Below are 22,606 nucleotides of genomic sequence, written 5' to 3'. Positions count from 1 at the left end.
CTTGTTTCCCTTTTTTCTGTACTCTTCTGTTTCCGCTCTGCCCGCCCCCATTTCAGCATATTTCCCTGAATTTCAATAAAGTAGAATATATATGAAAGATGAAGAACATAATTAAAATGTGCGCAATTGGAGAAATGAACAAAGATAATAGCTTGTGATTTTCCTTAAATTAATATACATATAGTAGGGTACAAAAATCTTGGAACACTTATTGAAAAAACAAACAAAAAACCACAAAAAACACCAAACACAAAAAACCCCCACAAAAACTAAACGAAAAAGGAGGTCTAGAAGGGATTTTTTTTTTTTTCTTCATTTTCTGCATTTCATTTCTACTTTTAAGCATCTGCTTCAGCCTTGAGAAGTGATTCTCTGCAAGGTGATGTTCTGGGGTTCTTAGTTCTCTTTCAGATGGAAGCATTCCTTTATCTGCACTGATTGCAACTTAATTCATGTGACACAGTAAGGACTTGCTCAGCCTGAGTTCTACATGTCTTGTGCAACCTCTGATAAAGCTCTTTCAATTTTAATGTAATTCTGCTCTTGTACAAGCCAGAATATGACCAATATTGCTGTTGGTTCTAGGTTGCTAGCAGACATGAAAAGCAGAAGGAGAAATTTAAGTTAGTAAATACAAGTTTAAAAAACTCCTCCAGGAGAAGACCAGTTTATTAAGAAGGGATATTTTGTGTAGGTTTCAGAGAAAATTATAGTGTACTGGCAACTGTGATCCCTGAATCAGAAACTATAAATATATAGGTATTCCTTAGTTTATTAGTATAAACCCCCCCTCTACTTGTGTAGATATGATGAAGACGTGAGAAACTTTTAAATTGCACTAGTAACACTGGATAGTTCAGCAACCACAGTCAGGACAAAGCTGCTCTTGGAACTGTTGTGCTTATCTCTCTCTGCCACACTAAAATGTGTAATACCAACAAAATATATTTTTTTTTTAATTCCCCTTGCTCATATTGTGCCAGGCACACTTGGAACTGGATATCAATTCTATGGATGTCCAGACTGAAGAGGATTTTAATTTGCTTAAGATAAGCAATACCAAGAGATATGAAGTTCTCAAGGAAATCCTGATATCGCTTGGCCTGAGTTGTGAATTAAGCGAAATTCCTACGTTAACACCTATTTACCTTCTCTCTTCTGATGAGGTAAGGCTTCTGCTTACATTTCAGTTGTTTGAGACTTACCCTACAAGACAAATTCAGTGTTCACTTAAATATACCTTGTTTCTTATGTGGTATTTTTGTTTGGAGAGGTTTACAACTGTGTTACAGGTAAGCAAAAGGTTTAATTTCTATTCTTTCACTATTTTGTTTCCTGCTAGTAGTCGTTTTGAATTTATCCATGGGGAAATTGTGCAGGGTTAACTTTTCAGATATATTTGTTGTATTTCTGTTAAGAACTTTTATGCTTATTTGCATCCTTCTGCAATATCAAAACAAAAGGCTGTGGTAAGCTACAGAAGGAATTGATTTAAAAGACAGGATTTGTTTTTCTTTTAAAACAAGGTAGAAAGTTCTGCATAGGCTGGCAACAAAAGTTCAAACCCAAATTGTGGAGAATGGCGTGGCAGACTAAAACTGGAAGACCTGAGTGAGTAGGGAAGAGTGTGTGATTACACAATGAAGAGCTTTATTCCTGAGGATGTTGTAATATTTCCTGGGAAAAGAATAGCTTCTTGTAATTCAAATAGTCAGCTGACTATTCTGGACTTCTCAATTTGAGACATTGCTATGAAGAATTGTGAAGAACATATAAAGCAGTAATTCTAACTTTTTTTTTAAATATGATTTCAAATACATGAGAACTGTATTATATTGATCTGAAGGGGTGAAGCAGTAGGTGATTAAAAACCAATACAGGCTACTCAGGCTCTTTGAGGTGGTTGTTTCCAACCCATATAGCGCTGTCACTACTTGCTTTTAGCACACATGGCTGATTCCTGTTCCTTTTCTGTACTACCCTTACATTAGCACAGAAATGAGATGTCTGTGTTTAGGGGAACTCAACTATAGAAGCTCCTCCTTGGATGCCTCTTTCCAGCAGTATCATATATAACATCCTTTTTTGGCTACAGGATCAATCAATGAACAAAGTGACATATTGCAGCTCAATGTTTTAAAATAACTTGGATGATATTTTAGATTTAGATTGTACTTTTCAAAACACTGTTTGTTAATCTGGAAGGTAGGTATGATAAGCATTGCACAATTTATAGATTGGGAATATGTGATATGTGACTTCATTGTATGGCAGGCAAGTCAGTAGCAGATCTAGACAATCTGACTAAAATACTATTAAAGGGTGTATCTGTAAATTCAAATCTGCATTTTTTTTCTATGTCTCTGAAGATACTGCCAAAACTGTCTAGTGGTACATTAAGTAATACCCTCATATAGCGACTCATCTTGGATGTAAAAATTGATCAAAATTAGGCAAAATGCAGACAGCTTTTTTTTATTCCCCTTGAATGATTGCCCTTTCACGTGTGTCAAACTCTGCCAGATCCATCTCCTCTTTACAATGGTGAAAATACTATTGGAAGTGCTTCTATCCAGCCTTCTGCTTGAAGCAGGGCCGTTGCCAATGCTAGATCAGGTCAGCCATGCCCTTTGTCTGGTTGAATCTTGAAAACCTCCAAGGGTGCAGGCTACAACCTGTCTGTGCAACCTATTCCAATGCTGCTGTACCATTCTAGTGATTTTTTTTTTTTTTCCTGATGTCTAGCCTGAACCTCTCAAGCTGCAATTTATGGCTGTTGATGCTTCATTATATTGTCTGGCACTACAAAGAAGCATTTGGCTCTGTCATTCTTTTAACTCTCTTAAGTAGTTACAGGTAGTTATTAAATTACTCCTTAGCCTCCTCTTTGCCAAACTGAATGAACCCAGCTTCCTCAGCCTCTTCTTACAGACGTGTTGAGTACCCCTAGCCCCTTTGTGATTGCTTTCCAAGGAATTCTAAATAGCAATTCCTTGCATAAGCTTTGCTTTCCCAATACCTAACTTTGCTGCTTCCCTTTTCAGCCTTCCTCCAGATCTTGGATTCTCATGGTTGTTACAGCCAATGCTGCTGTCTGTGACCAAATAAGAAACAAGTTCTTCCCTGTCTGTGAGCAGTAAATTCGATTATCTATTTTTGTGGCAGATGTGGGAATAAAACTAAAACCCATTTAGCCTTTTTTACTAATATTAAATGTGCTCTATACAGAAGACTTGTCGTTTATTGAACTCTTCTTTTTTTTGTTCTACTCCTTCACTCTTTTTTTCGTGATTGTTTCTTTCCTATGCACTTGCAATTTTCAAATGTGCTGTGAATAAAAAAAGTTAGCTAATTTCTGTCCAAACTTGCCACCTAGTGGCATATTACAGGTTGCAGGCCATCGATTAAAGATATTTTTGCAATGTATACTGTATAGTTAAAGTTTACGCCAAAATTAGTTTTTTAAATATTGTTTTTCCACAGTTTTTTTTTTAATGGTAGTTTTTCTGTGCTTGTATGTGTGGTCATTGTTTCAATGTCTTTCGCTTCAGCCATGACATGATTCCAGAACATTGTGTGAAAGGAAGTTGCAACTTCTGTGTAAAAACTGCAGTTAATAATGAAGAGATAGCATATTATAATAAATAAGGAGTATGTAATAGTTCAGCTTTCTAACAAGTTATTTATTTTTCTCCATACATCAAGTTCTACATAGGTCTTCTTGCTTTCCTAGAAAGCAAGGAGATACCAGAAATGTACCTGACAGGTGAATAATTTGAGGAAATACTTAAACTTGTTTAAGATCAGAGTGAGTCAGTAGTACTGGAAATGGAGGAAACTGTCTTGCAAGCTCTAGTACTCTTGAACTGCCTTCTTTTTTATCACTGTTTGTATGGAGAGCTTGTCCAGTACAGGTCACTGGGGATGTATTGGATAGTATATTCCTTCCCTGAGAGATTATCAAAGTAATGCTCATTGACAGCAAGTGATTTTTGGATGATTTTCTTATGCTTCCCTGTAATAAGAAATGTCACAATGAGTCAACTGATGATCCTCATGTCCCCAAGCTCAATGTCCTATTAGCAGTTCCAAAAATGGAAGAATGGCAAATGCTCTTCTCCTTGTTTCTAAGAGTTGGTGGTTCACTAATGATTCCTCACCCCCAAACTGGCAGTTGCATCTGTACCGTTATGCTTAAAAACCTCTGGTAGACCTAACCTTGTCAGATTTTTCTAGTTAATTTAGGAACTACAAGCTCCTTTTGCTTATGTGAAAGAAATAATTGATTTTGCTCTGCATTTTCTACTCCATTAAGAAAAAATGTAGAATTTTTTTGGTCATTTTTAAATTCGTGAAATTTAAAGTGCTAGTTTGGTTAGTTTTTTTTCTTTCTGATCTGTAAGCTTCAATTTACAGTAGAGCTGTACCGTGTTCAGTGTGATTTCCTTGGTTTCTTTTTCCCATCCCCTTTCCTCCTTTTTCACATCAGAACTTTCATCACACCTATTTTCTACAACATTGTGGACATCAAATAAAACTTTCTCAACTTTATTATATGAAAAAATAGCTTCTCTTGTCTTTTCCTCTGCCTACAATTCCTGAACAATTCATGTCTTTTTGCATCATTGTTGTGATGCTGTTTAACAATCCCATCAAATCTATTATGCTGATTGGTATAAATTTGATTTATTAAGACTTTCAGATCTTCCTGTCTACTCTCTGTGTCTCGGGCAGTGCTTTTTGCAATGTAATTTGTAGCTGTTTCTCAGGGATGGATTAGAAATTTTTTTTTTTTTTTTTTTCTCCTTAGGGTTCACATTTTGAAGTTTTAGTTTCCAGTTTATATGGTTATCATGTATCTTAAAATCACAGTTTTGCTACATGGATTAAAAAAAGCCAATAAAATATGAGCGGAACTGACATTAGCTTATTAGCTTTCTGAAAATCAGTGTAACTTTAGAATTTGGGGAGACAATTTCTTTAATTCCTAAAAAAGAAAGAGTTGAATTTTGACTCTAAGCATCCAGGATTTCATATATGTTATCTATTACCTTTTTTTTTTTACATGTATATATATTATAAAAACTGGGGGCTAGTTTGTTGTATGAAAAAATAAACAAAGGTATAATTAACTTACACATAATTAAATGTAGTGTCCTTTTCTTTGAAAAAAGACTTGGAACGGCAGATGTTAATATTTCATGAGGAGTTATGCACTTTGTAATGCATTTTTTGCCTTTGGCATATGAAAAGAAGATTTTAGTTTAGGGTGGAATGTAGGGGACTTGGGAAGAAATATTTAAACCTTAACAGTAGTTATGTTGAAAATTACACAATTAAATTTTATCACTCAAGAAAAATACATTAGGAACGGGATGGTCAAGCTTTTAAAAAAGTGATATATTGACTGCATATGGCTTAGCCAGACTAGATTTATGCTGCTGATACTGTTCTAAAACAGGCAGAGATTTCCAGCTGTGCTATAATTCAAGTTGGAGATGGGATGAGTTGGAGGCTGTACTAAATAAGCACTGAACCTCATTTTAGCTGTTGAATACCTTTCTAAACAACGGAAATTAGATCATGTTGTTACCACTGTTGGGGTAACAATATTTAGGTTACTTGTCAGTAGAAAGTTAAAATGTCAGATTGATACGTTAAACCAGAAAATATAATTTCTTAAATTTTTGTGTGTATTGCAGTTCTCAAATAATGCTACTGCTGTGATTTGATTCCCGTATCTTGGGGATTTTCAGTTTTATTCTTCTTTTTTTCCTTTCGTTTCTCCCCCCCCCCCCCCCCGCCCCGCCTTCCTGTGTTTCTTTTGTTCACCTGGCTTTTTCTTAAGATGTCCACAGACTCTACCAGTCTGAGACTGAAATTCTGGTAATATTATGGCTTCGAGTTCAAATAAAAGCTGTAGTGTCTGAATAGTGGATGATAACATCCATCTGTTAAGAGGTCCAGATCTTACCATGTAGAATTATGCTAGTCAATCCTCGGCTAGTGCTCGCTGCTGGTGGTGTTGAATGATTGCTGTGACAGTATGTACTTTTTATTCCTGATCTCCTTTCTTGTAAATAGAGTATAAGGTAGGCGGCTGTGAAAGTAACAGCACTTGAGGCAACTCTTTCATCACAAGACTTTTTGCACTAAGGCTTGCAAGTATGGTTTGCTTCAGATACACACGTATGGACATTTTAAAATTCAGTTATCTGGGAAAAATCCGCATTGTATTGATAAAGTGCTACAACAACAATGAAGGCAGTGTTTGAACCAAGAGCAATATAGTATGAAAGGCAGGTTACTTGCTGGTTAAAAGTTTAGTTAAATCTGCACAACTTTTTGGTGTTAAGTGTAATTTTAGAGACAAGTATTGATACTGAAACACAGCACCTTTTTCTTTTCCTCTTTCCTTGATCTAGTGTAAAGCAGTTAAGCAAATTGTAGACTTGTACATTGCTGTAAAAAGAAAATTCTGTGTCACTGTGGTGCACAGTGAACTCAAGAGTGTTGAAACAAATGGTGATCACTGTAAGCCTGTTGTCTGGCACCCATATGTTCAGTGGCAGCTTCAAGCATAGAGATCTGATTTTTTCTGCAGCTTTGCATTTAAACACTCAAATATTTACTCTTTCACATTGCCATCTTAAAGGATAATTTTTCAGACATAAATGCTAGGATTGCATTTTATTGCCGTAAGTTTCAGCATAACATCTTCTAGGTTTCAAAACAAGAATTCACTCCTTGAAGAATGAGAGAGATTTGTCAGAATAGTGATTATTTCCATTAGGAAGTACATTACACCCACACATTTGCTGATCTGAAGCCTCTTAAACTTGACTACTAACTCCTCAGGCTGTGTTAGGCTGAGTCATTTTTTTCAGTATCTTCCAAATGGATGGCGGCCAAATAATGAAATGTAATCAGTCTTCGTTACTTCGGCTCAGCTAGTAACCATCTTTTAAACAGTAGGTTCTTCCAGAATAATAAACAGTCAATCCAAACATAATGGCTGAAGCTTGAAGTTGGGGGTGCTAACTGTTGTTTATTGGTGGCAGAAGGAATAATTAAAAAGTACAACTGAATGCACCTCTTGAATTTCAAACGTTCCTTTAAGGAACACTTTGAGATACAGAATACTACTCTCACAAGGGTAATACAGTGCAAAGACAACTTTGTCTATTTGAATAACTCGGTACACTTATAGCACAATCAGAATTCAGTCGGACCAAATTTACATGTCTTGAGCTGCACTTTTGATTCTGTGATGGCATCGGCTGTTTTCAAATTCCAAGTCCATTATGTCAGCAAAGAGAGTATGAAGTTACTTTTATCCTGAATAAATCTTTCTTTGAGGATGGGAAATTTGAACTCTCAGCTAACACTATAATGAACCTAGATTTCAGGGTACATTTTGAGACAATTGTTTATGAAATATTTCCATGCATATTAATGTGTATTGTAGAACTTGAGATTCAACTGTGAAACTTCAGGATTTTTTTTAAATTTCCAGTGCTAAAATCAGAGGTAGTTGTACTGAAACCCCAAAACCTTATTTTTGTTGCTATCCAAGTTTTCATGCTTAGAAGTGAACCAAATTGTGTAATGTATGAAATAGGAGACTTGCTTATTTTCTCCTATCATCCTCAAAGTGTAAGCATCGTCCCTGCCTTTTTAGCCAGTAGGACAAAAAGCAAGAGCACGTTGGAAGTATTTATTCCAGAAAGGAAATTTGCTCTTTGCTCTAGCTCAGAAGTAACTGGAGAGCTGAGAAAACTGTTGAATGAAAAGCACACCACGTGAGAGATCTGAAAGGATTCTGTTGATCACTAATAAATAGTTGTGTCTAACATTTCTTACTTGTGTTAATGTATTATATGTATTATTTCAAAAGAACAGTGCATTGTTGCCAGAAATCTTTGTCTGTGCTTTAAAGCTTCGGCAGTTTGTCTCTTGGCTAGGAATGAAAATGTCTTTTATGGCAAAGTTGCTTCAGGAAAAAAAAAAAAGTAGATACAGCAATGTAAATGCATCTGTACCAGTAAAAATGTGTATTTGCTGGAACAGCTTATTCTTTTTGGGAAATGGATTTAATGTATGCCATGTGTGGAACTCGTTTTGCTGTTAAAAGCTGTGTTTCTACTACGCTGGTTAGGCAATGCAGTGCATTTGGCAAACCATTTGCGTTCTGACAGGTGGTACGCTTTTTCTCTTAAGTGGCTTTCTGAAAAATTTATCTGTAAAACTTAACCGAAGGACTGATAACAAAGTACCATCAATTAAAAAATATTTGTAATTTAACACCATGTGTTTAGGGGTTTCTTCCATAATAAATTCAAAGTTATTTCTTAACTTGCAACTCTTTGAGTTGCATGTGTGTGCAGGGAGGGTGTGTTTGCTTTTGTTTGTTTTGTATTCTTCTCCCTCCCATCCTCAAATTAACTTTTGTTTCTTTATAACACTGGCAAACCCAGAGGAGTCACACTGATCGTAAACCAAAACTATTTCAGTGTTGTTGTCATTCATTGAAAAGCAATTTGTATCAATGTCTGGATTCTAATAATAGTCCCTACTGTTTACTGGTGTTTAAGCATGTTGTTCCGAAAGGAGTGGCCCTCTAAGAGGGGATGGTTATTTGACAGTACCTCCTTTTTTCTTCTTTTTCTCTCTCTGTTCTCTCTCTGTTCTTTTTTTTTTTTTTTTTTCTTTTCTCTCCATCAGCACTCAAGATAATGAAGGTACATAGGGACTGTCTCCTGCTTTGACAGTTCAGAGCTCTCTTGGTCAGAAGAAAGCAGAAAGCCATTCTTCTGAGAGCTAATGCCACCCTGACTGAGGTGTGATCCCCTGCACATTCCTGGCTTGTGCCCGCCTCCAGAGGCGAGAAGTTTGCCAGCTAAATCCTCTGCAGGTTCATCATGGAAAAAGGCCAGTCTCAGAAGTGCTTAGGCTGCGTAGGGCTTTTGGGGCACCAGCTCTGTGGGCATGCTGGGCATAAGAAGGGAGAACTCAATGGGATGGTGGAATAAGTTGTAGAGACTTAAGATGATGTGTTTTTACTTCACACTTGTGAATGGCTATGAGAATGATTATGGTCAGTTACTGTGGTTTACCAAGCACAGGATAATTTCTTAATCTGTGGTAACTTAGTAGAGTAAGTGAGAGGAGGGATGCTTCTCTGTTTCCTATCATTACCCTCTCTAGCATACAAACTATGGCACTTGAAGGTAGGTGCAGCATGAGCAAGGATGGATAGAAAGGGGAAGAGAAGGAAACCTGCACATGGGAACCAAGATACTGGTTCTTGTTTCTCAGTGGTATTTCCTTGTGTATCTCAGTGAACAGTGTTGTAAAACTTGTCATACAGTCGTGTAGTAGACAGAGGCGGAATAAGTACTGCATATTTTAGTGTGTCTTTCTTCTTTCTCCTTAGTCTTCCCTTATTCTGCATACCTTTATTAGTGTAGTTTCCTAATAGATCTGCCAGTTCTTCCATAAAATTTTTAACTTTTTGGTTCCAACTATTTGGTAGAGGTAAAAGCTTAAAAGAAGCTGAGTTTCTACAGCAAATTTTGTAATGTACAGTCCAGGGCAGGACACTTTTCAAAGGCAGTTATATGCCAAGGCACCCTGTCAGTCTTGCCTGGCAATAAAGAGATGTTAGTGGGGCTGCCAGTCTGCCTGAACACCGTGCTGACAGAAACACTCACCCTCTTCTGCTCCGCTCCCAGCTGGCAGGGCAAGCGGTAGTAAAGAGGCAGGAACTTGTGAGGGACTGAGCGTGTTGCTGTTGAAGGGAGGGAAGGGGTGTCATGGGGGGTTGAAGTACGGGAGCTTGGAGATACAGAGCAGATGTGGTGGAGTGATACCAGCTCTGTGTATAACTGCATAGGTGATCTTGTGGGGAGCTGCAATGACATGAAGAGTAACAGGTAACTATAGATTTGCTGTCCGACACCTATGTTCTTCCCCATAGCTGAAAGAGGTGGTGAGAGCATGACAAGGGAAGCAGCACACTGCTCTCACAGAAAGAACATCAGTGTGATCTTGAACTGGCTCCTTCCTCTCATAACACCTACCCACCCGCAAATAAGGGAGGAGCGCAGGGAAGGGCAATGCTTTCTGAATTTTCGGGTCTCTGCTCTTGACTAGAGCCTTGCTGGTCTCACTGCCTAGAAACAGGAGCAGTCCTCCAGAGGCTGAAAAGAATGTCTTTTCTTGGCTCTCTTCAGATACGAAGAACTTGCTTGGGTCATTAAATTGACACCTTGCCTTGAAAAATTGTTTTAGTTCTTAAAAAAACCCTTTTGCCTGTGCTGCTGAGAAGCATTTAGCTGGCCCTCTTGAGAAAGGAGAGAGAGAAGAGAAGGTGTGGGAGATATCGGAAATAGTAATAGTGACTGTATGTAGAAGGCATGGAGAAAAAGATGGTGAGGACTATTACAATTAAACTATGAGACACAGTTACAGGAAACTAGGCTTTCCTGGCTCTCTGCTCAAAGGCTGCTTTTTTTTAACCAATCTTATAGTGCAAAATGACTATGAAACCATAAAAGGTTTTTTACTAACTTTTGAGACAAAACTGAAGTATTCAATAGAGGTTGTTTTTCCTGGGTGCTAACTCAGTACTCCAGGCTCAGGATCTGACTGACAATTGAGCTTTGTTCATGCTGGTTCCTGTAAGTATTGGAAGGCTAAATGATCTCTTAATTTGCTCACTCATAAAAGTTTCTTCAGACTTCTCCCTGGAGCTGTTTATTGAAGAAAGGCTGGCATGCTGCAAGTATTTTCAGTGCATTCTCCAGCACTATGAGACTCCAGTATTGATCAGTGTCCCTGCCCAGCTGAGCTGGGACAGTGTTGGCATTACATTAAAATTGTCGTGAATCTCTTGCTCTCGGAAGCTGGATGCAGTTGCAGCTTTTTATACAGCTCCTTTAGTGAGGGGAGGTGTCATACCACTAGGGGTCACTTATGAGCTGGATTTAGAGAACACAGTAAAGCAAAAAATGGGGAAGGGATGGAAAACATTTTATGCGTAGTCTGTTGTATACAGATTTGCATTAAAATATCTTTGCATGTTTGCAGCGACTGCCCTGTATAATATTTCCTTGATTTTAACACGCCATTTTAAATTCCACAGGAATTGACAGTATGTAGTGTCAAAATACAGTAAAACATTTTCAATTAAGGAATCCTGATGGGTGATGAAGGGGACTCCAAATATGAGGCCAAGTAATTCCAGGTGGTTGCTAAAGCTACCTTTTGCTTTTCTGTTGTTTATCTTCAGGGAATATTTACCATGTATTTGGGAGAGGGGGAAAGAGAAATCTGGAAAACATTCCCTTGATTTTACACTTCTCTAGTTAAAAATGTGTTTTCCTTCTTGCATGATAGCAGCAAGCATGCTGTTTATGTTAAACAACTTTGAATCACATTTGTAGGCACATAATAATGAATAGCATACTTACGTTGCATTACGGTTTGTAAACAACTCTTTGACTATGTATTGATTCAATAAATGTTTTTGATGATCATCTGGAAAATGCAAGAAGCTTTGAGGAATGAAAGAAAATATCTTGTTTATAGCAATCTCCATAAAAAGGGTCTTTATGCTGCTGTGAGAACTAAAAGTTAATGCCTTTTGTACTGAGTAGCGTTTAATCTTATTGTAGAGCTAGCTCTGATATGAAATTATTATGTGCTGGCATCTGACCAAAGTGCAACTCATTGAAGTGTATTCTATCATGTTTCAAGGCTTGCTTCAAGTCAGTGTGCATGATACTTCACAACCACTTTCTTCAGTAGGCATGTTCTTTCTGTACTGTAGAGAATGGAAAATGTTGTTATCCTTTCAGAATTGCTTATGTAATATTTATTTAAAACATTTGTGAGCCTGATGTTCATGTCTTCTGCTAACTCCTCACTCCTGAAATGACAGAGAATAGCATTAGGGTTGAGTACCCTTTCTTGAGTATGTCACTCAGCAGAGAGCATTGCTAGCCAGTGTGTGAGGCTGAATTTTCTTACTTTCAGTTTATCTTGGAAGGAGTTTGTAATAGGAATCTAAATAAAAAACTAAAATCCACAGTGGCAGACTAATCCAAATTCATGTTGGCTCTGTGTCTAACACAGGCACATATTCTATCTTAATGTGAAGGCGGTAATTAAAGTGACTGGTCTTGGATTTTGTTTCAGCACTCAAAAGTTGTAACTGATAAACCTTTTGGAGTCAGGGTTCAGGGTACTGCCTTTGAGCAGATGGGTGATTTTAGATAGCAAGAATCCATAACTTGTGACAAACGCTCTGGAGATCCGTGGCAATTTGGCATCAATTCGTTTACTATGACCTCACTGGTAAAGATCTGACAAAAGTGGAGTATTTCCAAACATAAAAAACTTGAGATTCTCTGATTGTCAGTGGGGCCTGTGGCTAATTTATGTAAGTGAGACTGGGAAAATGAGAACAGGCTTGGCATCAGCTGGAGTCCTGTGAGATGCTATCATGTTACCATTGCTCAGAAATGACGATACATTTCCACAATGAGAAATCATTATAATGGTTATCTAACAATTTAATTAGTGCTTCTTTTGTATCTTTACTTTTAAACAAATTATGGCTAGATGATATAAGCTTATATATTTTAATTAAAGGGAAAAGTTGAATAAAAATATATAGCCAAGAGGAAATACAAGTGTCGTCTTATATTGCTTTTCAAAAAAGATAAAACTGCAAACTTCAGCTGGTTTTGAAATAGTGCATTTACCACATTAAGGCCTTCTGAATGTATTTCTTTGGCAATTCAGTTACACAATAATGTTACCAGAAAAAAATTGTCCACAACACAAAGCTTATTATTTAAGTTTATCAAGCTGAATTTATTCTGGAAAATTAAGATGGGAGTTTAATTAGAGTTATCATCGATTTAAAAGACATTCCGGTATTCTCAGAGTTAGTCATGGAAGAAGACGACTGCAAAAAAAATTATCAAGGGTGACTTCTGTCAGCAGTTGATAGGGAAGGGACTGACTTAGAGATTCTGTTGTATTTATCATTTGACAGTTCATTTTAAGAAATGATTTGGGGTTTCTGACATGTTGAGGAAATCCTGAAATTCCAGGTGCAGTGGGAATGGAATTTGGCATGTGACTATCTGGCTGACATTATGCAGTTCTTATAGTGAAAAGCTGATTAAAGAACAGCTGTTAGCTTAAATCAGAAAGTTTGCTGTAGTTTCTACTAAAACTTTCATGTGAAAGCTTTTTTCATTTGGGTTTTAGTCAGTCTTCGCAAGTGGAATGTGTTCCAGTTTAGTAAATCACTGTACTCGGTTACTTGGCAATTGTAGTGGTGACATTAATTACAAAGGATTTACATGAATATTGAAGCAGGGTTTTCTCAGAAGAAAAAAAAATCAGAATAAATCTTGTTCTGTCTGTTTTCATGGTACGTGTGGTGGTGTTCTGCCAGTAAAAGTATCCTCTGTAAAAGTGCTGTGTAGCTAAGTCCATCAGGGCAACCTGTATTCTTACAGTTAGATTATACAGACCTGTGCTTCACAGGATTACATGATTTGATTTTAAGAATTTCAGCTGGTCACCGTTTTGTCTGTGTCAGCATTTCCTTGTGCAAACACTAGAGGATCTACAATGGTGATGAAGTTCTGTATTTAAGTATGGCACTGCATCTATATATAATTATATATACAGTCTTGTATGACTCTGTGTGTATATGTGTGTTAACATGTATATTTTTTAAAAGTCTGTATATAATCTTATTTTATTAGCCATATTGGCAACCTCAAGTTCCAGAAATTAAATCAAATCTTCTTTCTTTACCCCTTCCTTAATAAATGCATGATATAGTAGAAATTATGAAAGTGACACAGGCCCAGAGAAGACGACTGGCCCTCGAGAACTCCAGCCCTGAGAAAAGTTGAGATCCAGTTATTCATCTAGTGTGTAAATTGGAGCATGCTCCTTGACTGATGAGGGTAAGAACTTTTTTGAGAGAGAAAAACCTCAGGAGGAAGAGCTAGTGGATCTAGTTTGATACCAGATGAAAGAGAAGACAGACACTGTGTGGGAGGAGGAGAGAGGGGAATGGGGTAACAGCTGAAGAGGCAGAGGTAAGGAGCAAGACTTGACCATATAGAAAACAGCTTGTATTACAGCATTTTCTAGCATTCCCTACAGCTGCTAGTTATTATAATGCATATCTAAAAATTTTCGCTGTAAAATCTGTGCTACTTTGGACTGATCATTCCACTAGGATGTAAGATACGGGACAACATTTGATTTTTACAGCTTGCTTTACTGAGAATCGCTTTCCTTATCTGGGGTGCATTGTTTCTCAAGTGTGTACTAAATTGTACTGTTGAACTTATTTAAGAGATATTTTTAGTACTACTTCAGAAAACATTTCAAAATATCCTTCTTAATTTGTAAAAACTGGATAAATTTATAATTAAAATATTTGTTAAAGCCAAGCCTTAGCAGGATCACTACTGAGGAGACTAGTACAGTTTGTCCCTACTTGTTTTAACATAGACAAGAATCCCTACAGCAGTTTAAGAGTAGTAGTGGCCATAATAAATTTACAATTTTTGTACATGGTGACAACTAAGATTTGAAGACAGAACAATAGATCATGTAATAACTTAAGTCTTTAGAGGTGGGTACCACAGACTGCCGAGTCTCAAAACATTCTTTGGACAAACAACCTGCATCTAGATTTTTGCTCAGCTTTTTGCCCTTCAATATAGACTTACTACAAAGTGAATACCATGTTTTAACAACTTCAGAGAGAGAATCTAAATAAATATAAGGTGATTTTTATTTGCTAAGGTCCAGATGTGAAGGGAGATTATGGATAAAATGTGTATTACTGAATAGTATGCATATGTTTCCTTTTTTCTGTTTGTCATATCTTTTTTGATGTTACACTTGCAACAAAGTGGTCATCATTTCTTTGTAATTTGCCTTTCAAGTGATGAAGTAGGTCATAACTTCAGTAGAAAAAGTTATGTGTTCTCATTATAAAAATTATTTGAAAGGAAGAGCAATATTCAGTTGGAGAAAGTGTATCACCATCTCCTCCGCTTTAAAGAACTGTGCCTGGATGCTCTCTACCTATTGTATAAAGACAACTTTTAGGAATTGAAAAACATCTTAAGATCCTCTGAATTTTCAGATGGAGAGAACTATTTTGTGGGAGCGTGTCTCAGCATTTCCGTGTAGTCATAATCAATGAAAATTAATTCTGGAAGGTGTTTCTGAATTTTTTTTGCAAGATAAGGAAAAATAATTGGTGTTTTGATGCATAATTGTCAAGATTTAAATAAAAAAATACATTTGGCATGTTTTGACTTTAGAACCCATTACATGAAATAAGCAATTGTCTGTGCATTTTTCCGGTCTGGAAGTTACACTTCTTTTTCTTTCCAAAATTGAATTGTTGGTATTATGATTAGTTCATGTACCACAGCTACCTGACAGGAATAGTAGCTGCAGAGATGAAAGTTACCTAATTAGTTTTCCATTTTTTTACCACGTTTTACCTGTTGGTATATTAGTACAATATATTAGCTAATGGAAAAGAAAATACAGTAGCTGAAAGCAAATGCTTATTCTTATTTTTTACTTCCCATAGAGAGAGGGGCACTTTCCCAAAGTTACCATAAGTAGTATGAGCTGCAAATAACCATAAATATTTGAGCTGCTCATTTGGATTCCTGAGGTTTTGTTAGAAATACCTGAAAACATTTAAAGTTGTACTTTTGTCTTTAGAATACTTCTGTCATTATTTTAAATGAGAATAGTTGATATCAGGAATGTTTTGAGCTGAGTTCAAAAGATTATTTGTCGTCCATGGGTGAACACTTCATTGGAGCTGTGAGGTATATGCTCTTTGGCTCACAACTCCTTATGATGTAAATTGCTAGAAGAGGAGACAGTTACCTTATGCTTGCCATGTTCTTCTCTCGTGCATCTGCTGCTGGCCACTGTTGGAAAAATGGTACACATTTAAAGGGGCATATTATATTGATATAGCTGCTGCTTTGTCCTTGTATTCATATCGTTTGAGCAGCAGCGGCTTTTGACAAGAGCTGCCCCTTTCTGCTAAGTGTTAGTTATTTTGTCATTTGAAAGAGAGGTTCATCAGCTCTTGCAATTATGGGAAGCTTTTCCTTCTACCTGTTTTAGCCATAGGCAACATCTAGGAAGCAGCAATGTTTAATATGGTGTTTCAGTCAAATGGTATGTATGAATAGCTAGCAATGATAAGGATATGCTTTTGCTGTCTCTGCAGCAACGATTTCCTTTTGGAGGTGGGAGTGGACTTCAGTCTTCTCTAAATATTTTCAAGCTTTTTTCTGTCCTACATGACCCACTCTGTCTAACGATGATCTCCAATTAGCAGTCCAGGAATAGCAAATTAGACATTTTTGAACTGCAATAAACCTTACTACAATTATTGCTATCCTTATTGCTCCATACAAAACAATTTCTCCATCTGTTCAAGGATGTCTCTTCCTCTTAGAAGCATATGATAATTTGCTGGTAGAATGTTACTTTCGCAACCAATGTCATGTTCCTGATTTTATGTAATAACACTAACTTGACAAACTGAACTTGAAACTCAAAATTAAATAATAATAGCTTTGCTCTCAGTCTCCTGTTTCCCTGGCTGTTACATTCAAGAAACAGACACACAAATTGTCGCTATTAAACCAAGGATAAATTAATCACTAGGTGTCACAGACTTAGTGTACAAACTTTGTCTGTAGCTTGAGTTCATTAGTTTGTGTGGAACTATTATGGAAATGCATTTTAAACTTTCTTCACATTTCAGTACCGATTGAGGTAACCCCTGAAACTTTTTCCCTCAAGATAGTTTTAGAAGGTAACCCTCTGGTTTAGGACTATTAATTAAGGGCCTTCAACAAAGGTGGTTCCTATTTAATCAGTTAAAAGTTCATCTTTGGAGTGGATATGTGCAGAGCTGGTTTTCAGTCTTTCAAAGCTTTTGCTTCATTCTGGCCACGTTCTTGACTTTAGAAGTGTAGTCTGGGGAGGATGTTGTAGTCTTAGTCCTCATTTCCGTAAGACTCTCTTGCCCAGACCTTGGCTATTTTTCTTTTTAGTATTACAACAGCATTCAAAAGTTTCAATATTACCGCTTTCTATGGTCAGTCAGGAGCTAGGAAATGTACAATACAGCCATATGCCTTGGGAGCCAGAATCCCCTTTCACTCACTGGCTGCTGCGCTGGAATGAAAAATTACATTAAGCTCTACTGTTACTCCACTTGAAAGGTTTTATACCTTGTCAGAAGTTTGGGGCTTGCACTGCAGTCACAAACCTTTGCAACAGACTACGTTAGTGCCCATATGCAGCAAGCATTTGCTGTTTACATAGTTTTCAATAAGTATTTCCATAAGGTTGTATTTTGTTGTGCCCTCCAGACTGCTGCCCCCCAAGACATTTCCTTACCTGGGTTAATACTAAATTTGAATGGCAAAAGTCTAAAAAATTAGGCTATCTTCTTTTTAAGATGTGCTATTCAGTTGAGTCTTAAAACAATGCAAGAGCGTGTTTCCAGGCATTGTGGTTAGATTTTATTAAATGAGGTCTCTTTGGGATACATTCTACATGAGGTGTTACCATTTGCATTAACGAATATTGCAAAATTTTGTTTGACAGATTGGGTCTTCCCTCAACTTTTTTAACAGTAAAAGAGCATAAATATCCCTAAGCACAGAAACAGGTGGCTATCCTCAGCCAAGGGAATCCAAAGTCCTTCAGAATAAAGAATGTGCCGTTGTCAAAAATGTTCCTGGCTGCCTGTATTTGCTTCTGTTGAGCACTTCTCATACACTGCCTCTGTCTCAAGTCTGCTCATTTGCTTCTTTGAGTGCCTTGTTTCCCAAAGTCACTCCTAAACCCCTGAATTTCAGTCATGAGCTTTGACTTCTGCTGCGCTGTCTGCAATACTGTAAGTTCTATATGCCAATTGTGGTCTTTTGGAGTAGCTAGTGGTGTATATGACTTTAGTCAGCTCAGCCCTGGACTAGCTGAAGGGTTTGTCTAGATCAATGTTCAGCCTTATCCCTGTGAGGCATAAGTTGTATGTCCACCTTTAAAGGACAAATTAAATTTGGGTTTTTTTCCCATTTATCCTTGACAATTGCAGAAATGCTTTCAGGTGGCTACTCTCTAAGGAGGTTGGCTCTGAAGTTAGTTCTTGAAGCTGACTGTGTGTCAGGATCCTTACAGCTACAGGGAGGTGTAGAGTATGATTTGGTTACTATCTTCTTGTTTTTCCTCTGAGGAAAAATTTTTACCTCTTCTGTTCTGAACAAGCTTTCAATCCCAGCAGAAGAAAATCTGAAAATTTAATCTGTTAAATCTGAAAGGGCTGAAAAAGGGAGAGAAGAATCACAATGTGTTAGAAAACGTGCAGCTAGGATAACTGTAAGTGTAGTTTGTATCATTTACTCATACAACTTGGTATTGTAGTATGTGGGCGTGAATACTGTATTTTTCCCCATGTTTTGTAAGAAAAATTTATTGATTTGTGATAAACTGAATATTATTGAGGCTTCCTTCAGAGTTCTCGATTTGATATTTAAATTTTACATTGCTGTATACATATATAACACATTTTCAGAGCATGAAGCTTAACTTTTTTGATAGACTCTGCTAAATAAAAAGCATTGGTTTACTTTTTTTTCTTTTTAAATAAATAGTCCCATGTTGTCATGCTAACGTTTTTTTAGGATCCTGAATTCACAAGGAGATCTTAGTGAAAGTTAGTAGTTGTTATCTTAATACTGTTTTTTTATTTTCGGAGTGGGTATACTATAAATAACATACCAAACATGTTCTTGCCATTATAAGCATATAATTTCCAAGAAATTCTTCCTTTCTAAGATGTTTCTTTTAGTATCTTTTTTTGTTTTGTTTTGTTTATAAACTGTTATGTCAGCCTGAATAGGTTTTAGAAAGGATTATAAAATATATATGTTGAACATTAGCCGTGCAACTTTAGGGACGCAACTGTATTGTAATCTCTGAGTTGTGGTACATGTGAAAATGTGTTGTGGTTTCAGCCTAATATTTCACAGACATTTCTTTAGCTCAAAAACCCCTACAGTGTGACAGAATTGGGAGTTCTTACTCAGAAGAGGCAAAAATGAGGTACAGCTGAAATCTTGTTGTTTGGGTTTAATGCATGTTTGCAGTGCTAAGAGGAGAATCTTTGGCTCCTGTTCTACTATTTCATATTCATGAACACTAAATTCACTCACATTTTATGTATACAAACCTGTTGAAAGGCAAAACAAACCTGATGGAAAACCTTAAACTAAGAACTGTGTATTATCAGTGCTAAGAAAAAATATTTTCTTAGGTCTTATTTACTTAACTCATTCTACTACAAATCCCAAGATTTTCAACAAACAATTTTATCCTTGGGTTAAAAAAAAAAAAAAGTTTTGGTACCAAATAAAAATACTATAATGTGATAGCTGTTTAACAGACCCAGTTTTACCAGCTGAATATATTGCATCTAATTTATTGCCCTATTAGCTGAGAACAAAATTCTTCTGTATTTTTTTTCTGGTCAATACAGAATACTTTTGAGAGCAATTTAGAATAAATATATACAGCATTTAGGGTTAGATTTATATCTCAATTTATTCTTCTAAACATGACTTTGTTTTTTGTTTCTTTTAAAAAAAAAAAAACAAACCAAAACCACTTTAATGTGCATAATGTTCAGATTTCAGTGCAGAAGTGGAATGTCTTTTCCCTTCTGCCTGGTTTCTCTATACTTATTTTTAGCATAGTTGCACATATGCTCAATTTACTGTACACTTTTCTTCAAAAAATAACAACAGTTTTGTTACAAAGTAGGTGTCATGAAGAATTAAATGGTCAAACCGTAATTTATCACGCCTTTCTCTGGTAGGATAAATCAACACCTACTAGTCCTCTGATTTATCAGCCCTTTCATTGCAGCGCTCGTTTTTGTGAAGTGTTATGTAGTGATGTTATGTCAAAGGTAGACCTTGTTCTTATTGATCCTTTACCCTCAAAGTCAGTTTTACAGTCTGTTGCAGCAAACGTACCCCAATTACTGTGCTATGTTATGATACCAGTTTACCTTGCATAGGTGGTCATATACTGTTTAATTTCTGAGATTAGGAGCTACAAACTACTAAATGAGATTTTGTCCTGTCGTTTTTGGTATCCTTTAGTTTAAACTAAAACTTTTTTGTGGAAGTTACTAAATTATGCTAAATATGAGGGCGTTTTGATGCATACATTCTTCACTCCTTTCGTTTTGTGCCGGTGTGTTCACATGCTTAAATGTAGTTATATGGTAACATGCAATTACAATTTTTTTTAAAGTATGCTTGGCTTAAAACATGGTTAAATTAAATCCTTCAGTGATTCTTGACAGAGCTGGGAATTCTGGAAGAGGTTTCGACATCTGAATATGGGCTATTGCATTCAAAAGTTTTCAAATAAGGTTTGAAACTGACTTGGCAAGTGCTTGCGAAGGATTTAATATAGATGCGTTTAGTCCGTCATCTTGCTCTGCTACCTGTATCATAAAACCTGCAAATTTTTTTTTTTTTTTTTGTAAAACTGATACTGATCCTAAACCTGTTTTTTCAACATGTTGATGGTGCATTTGTAATGTGTTAGAGAGTACTCATTTTGTTGTTTTATGTGAATATGGAGCTTATTTGGTGTTAATAAAATATTTTAGAACATTTTTTAATACAAGTTGTGGGGGTTTTTTACCATAAAACGCAGATTGAATTTTAAATACCTTCTGGTTTTCTTAGAAACCTTGCACAGGTCTCAAAATCAGCACAAGCCATAGTAAATTATTGCAACATTATAAAATACTGCTTCAGCAAATTAAGGAGTTTTTGTTTAAGTAGACTTTTGGCCTTTCAGAATGGAATATGGTTCTCTTTCATATGTAATGTGCTTTTTTTCATACGCATGGATGGCTTTGGGTTTTTTAAAGATACGCTTTCAGTTCTGGATGACGTTTAGCCTTTGACCCAGCCACTTTCTTACAATAAACAGTTTGTTGATGAGAGCAGCTGCTGGGAAGATTGCTTCCAGACTGTTCTGTTGCAGCTGAGTAAGAAAAGCAAAAGTCAGGATGCACCTTACAGCATTGCTCTGCTGTCCTCCTTGTTCCTCCAGTCAGCTCTGGTTTGCATTGAGGACAGTGTAGTCCTGTGGCTGTGAAGGCTGTTATGTAGTCAGGGACCGTAAATGGTAGTGCTTTATCAAAATTGAGAAATCAAGCCAAACATGTTCTGCTTAGAGCAGTACGCATTCACTTTTTTTTTTGTTGTTGTTTGGTTGGTTGGTTTTGTTTTGTTCCATCCTTCTAAGAATTTTTGGTGCTTTTTTTGCATATAACAATAAAGAAAAAATGTGATTGCCTCATTTCCTGTATTTGTTTTGCATGACTGAATGATAGCATGTGCCTTCTAGCAACCTCATACCTAAGCGTAACACTGTGCTAAAAACAACAGAGAGATACTGATATAAAAACTGGACATGAAGACCATTTCTCCTTTTCATTGCTAGTTGATTTCTTTTTATCTTATTTTTAACCTTATTGACAGCATTCTTTTCTCTTCAGAAGGTAACATCTGATATATTTTTCATTCGTCGGTGAATTCTGACCTCGGCCCTGCAGCCTGTTTTTAGAATGGACTGCTGCACATTGGATAAATTAATTTTCTGTCTACATACAGCTACATACAGTGCTTTTTAAAGCTAAATTTAATTTTGGATTCAAATTTAGGCACAGATTTATGAGCAGTTGCTGGACAAGTAGACTGGGAATGGATTGAAATCTAAGATGCCTCATGTTCAAAGAAATGTAACTGCAATAAAAAGGATAAGGATACCTTGCAACACTTCGTTAAAAATCTTTCTGTCTTTTGGACTAGGTATTCCACATATCAGTTGGCAAAATGGATCCACTTCTATATGTGACTGTTTCTACTCCCTGTAGTGCTGAGATGATGCACTGTGTAACTGTTTATGTAATGTAATACTTGTTTTTAAAAACCCACTGAAGTGTGGAGACAAAAAATAAGGAACTTGGTCTCTGGAATGATCTTTCAGAAATTATTAGCTTTTTCTGTCTCTCTTGAGAAAGTACATCGCAGACTAAAGTAACTACCCAAACCATGAGAGACTTCTAAAAATCCAGTTGGTTGTGAATTTAAAAAGTTACCAAACCCTGCCATCTTTTTAAATGCCCTTCCATATTTTACGCAGTCAACTCATGTTTTGCACCATGTCTGGGTTTAGGAAATATAAAAAGATTATTAATAAACTGAAACAGATTTCCTAGTTATGTAGTATCCTGAGAATGCATAGCAAATATCAGCCAAGTAACTACAAAAGTTCATGAGAACATGAAATGAGAATGCACCTTGGTTGTGCTACAATAAAATCTTTATGAAGTTCTTTGGGGGATGGGGAAAGGAGGGAGTGGAGAACTGGGGATTTCTCTCCTTCCTAAGATTTTTGTGCTATGAACTAAAGCACA

The 22,606-nt window shown here is 36.5% G+C and overlaps 1 protein-coding gene across 1 annotated transcript in view; it reads left to right on the top strand.

Moving 5' to 3' along the window:
- Window positions 1–22,606, top strand: part of HLCS (holocarboxylase synthetase) — a 122,366-nt gene that overhangs the window by 14,159 nt on the left and 85,601 nt on the right. Inside the window, exon 5 of the mRNA XM_075710853.1 lies at window positions 984–1,166. Coding sequence (XP_075566968.1) covers window positions 984–1,166 — 183 coding nt within the window. The remainder of the gene's footprint in view (window positions 1–983; window positions 1,167–22,606) is intronic.

This window comes from Pelecanus crispus, chromosome 1 (assembly GCF_030463565.1).
Source record: "Pelecanus crispus isolate bPelCri1 chromosome 1, bPelCri1.pri, whole genome shotgun sequence".
Lineage (NCBI taxonomy): Eukaryota > Metazoa > Chordata > Aves > Pelecaniformes > Pelecanidae > Pelecanus > Pelecanus crispus.
Note: the sequence above shows the minus strand (reverse complement) of the source record. Positions and strands in the feature narration are given on the sequence as shown.